Here is a 959-nt window from a genome sequence, read left to right on the forward strand (position 1 = left end):
TTATATCATCCATACTAGATCCCACATATACAAAATTGCATGTATTTCAACGGATTGCATATGTACTCCATTGGAATATTTTCGTGATGGTATTACGTATATATTTCATATTCTCGAGGTACTCAATATAGTGCAATACATTAGGTTTGACCATCTTTATCCGCCTTCTAGTTTGTTTTAGCATAAGAGTATTCATACTTACATATAAGCCACCACACCCGTTTGAGTATATATTGTCATGATCTGAAGTGTTATCCGCAACAGTGTACAGGCATGTGCCATGCAGCTACAGTCACATGTACAGTGAGATATATACCCTGTTTACTGTGTATAATAGCGTCTACATATCAGTCCAATCACACACACACGACCACACAAACATCGATAGGATCACTTGATTGAATGCATATACACCCGCGCACACAACACACGGAGTTCTTAGTATCATCCATAGTATCCGAATACAATCATACATATACCTGAGCCCTCATATTGCTACATCCACCAGGGCGATTCACTGTATACGTTTGCACGAACAAAACGACATTACACATAAGCATGCACTAGGTGACGCGCATGCATATGTACTCGCTAACTACCAATCGGATACACCCACTAAGTGACACACAGATATACGTGTATACTGAGTAATACGCATACACACTCAATCTCTAACACTAAACCCTGACCCCTAACACGCATATATACTCACCTACTAGCTAACGTATTTGCACACCCTTCTTAGCTAAAGCACATGTACATTCTATCTCTCTCTATATACGCAGATGGACGACGATGAGGCTGGGGATACCTACAACATGGACGGCGATGACTTATATGGCGATGATATGTATGACGATCTCTACAACGCTCCCACTGAGGCAAAGACTGTGTCGGAGGCACGTGTGAGTTGTATTGCATCGTGTATGGGGGTCCAACGAACTTGTGTATAATACGTA

General features: G+C 41.3%; 1 protein-coding gene across 1 annotated transcript; it reads left to right on the forward strand.

Annotated features, from left to right (window-relative positions):
• Positions 1-457: 457 nt before the first annotated feature.
• On the forward strand, positions 458-953 carry SARC_16576 (hypothetical protein; the record flags this gene model as incomplete). Its single annotated transcript, XM_014289319.1, has 1 exon — positions 458-953. Exon 1 carries the CDS (start codon positions 786-788, stop codon positions 951-953), a length of 168 nt encoding a protein of 55 aa, XP_014144794.1. The 5' UTR covers positions 458-785.
• Positions 954-959: the final 6 nt, after the last annotated feature.

Source organism: Sphaeroforma arctica (genome assembly GCF_001186125.1).
Source record: "Sphaeroforma arctica JP610 unplaced genomic scaffold supercont1.8412, whole genome shotgun sequence".
NCBI classification, from domain to species: Eukaryota; class Ichthyosporea; order Ichthyophonida; genus Sphaeroforma; species Sphaeroforma arctica.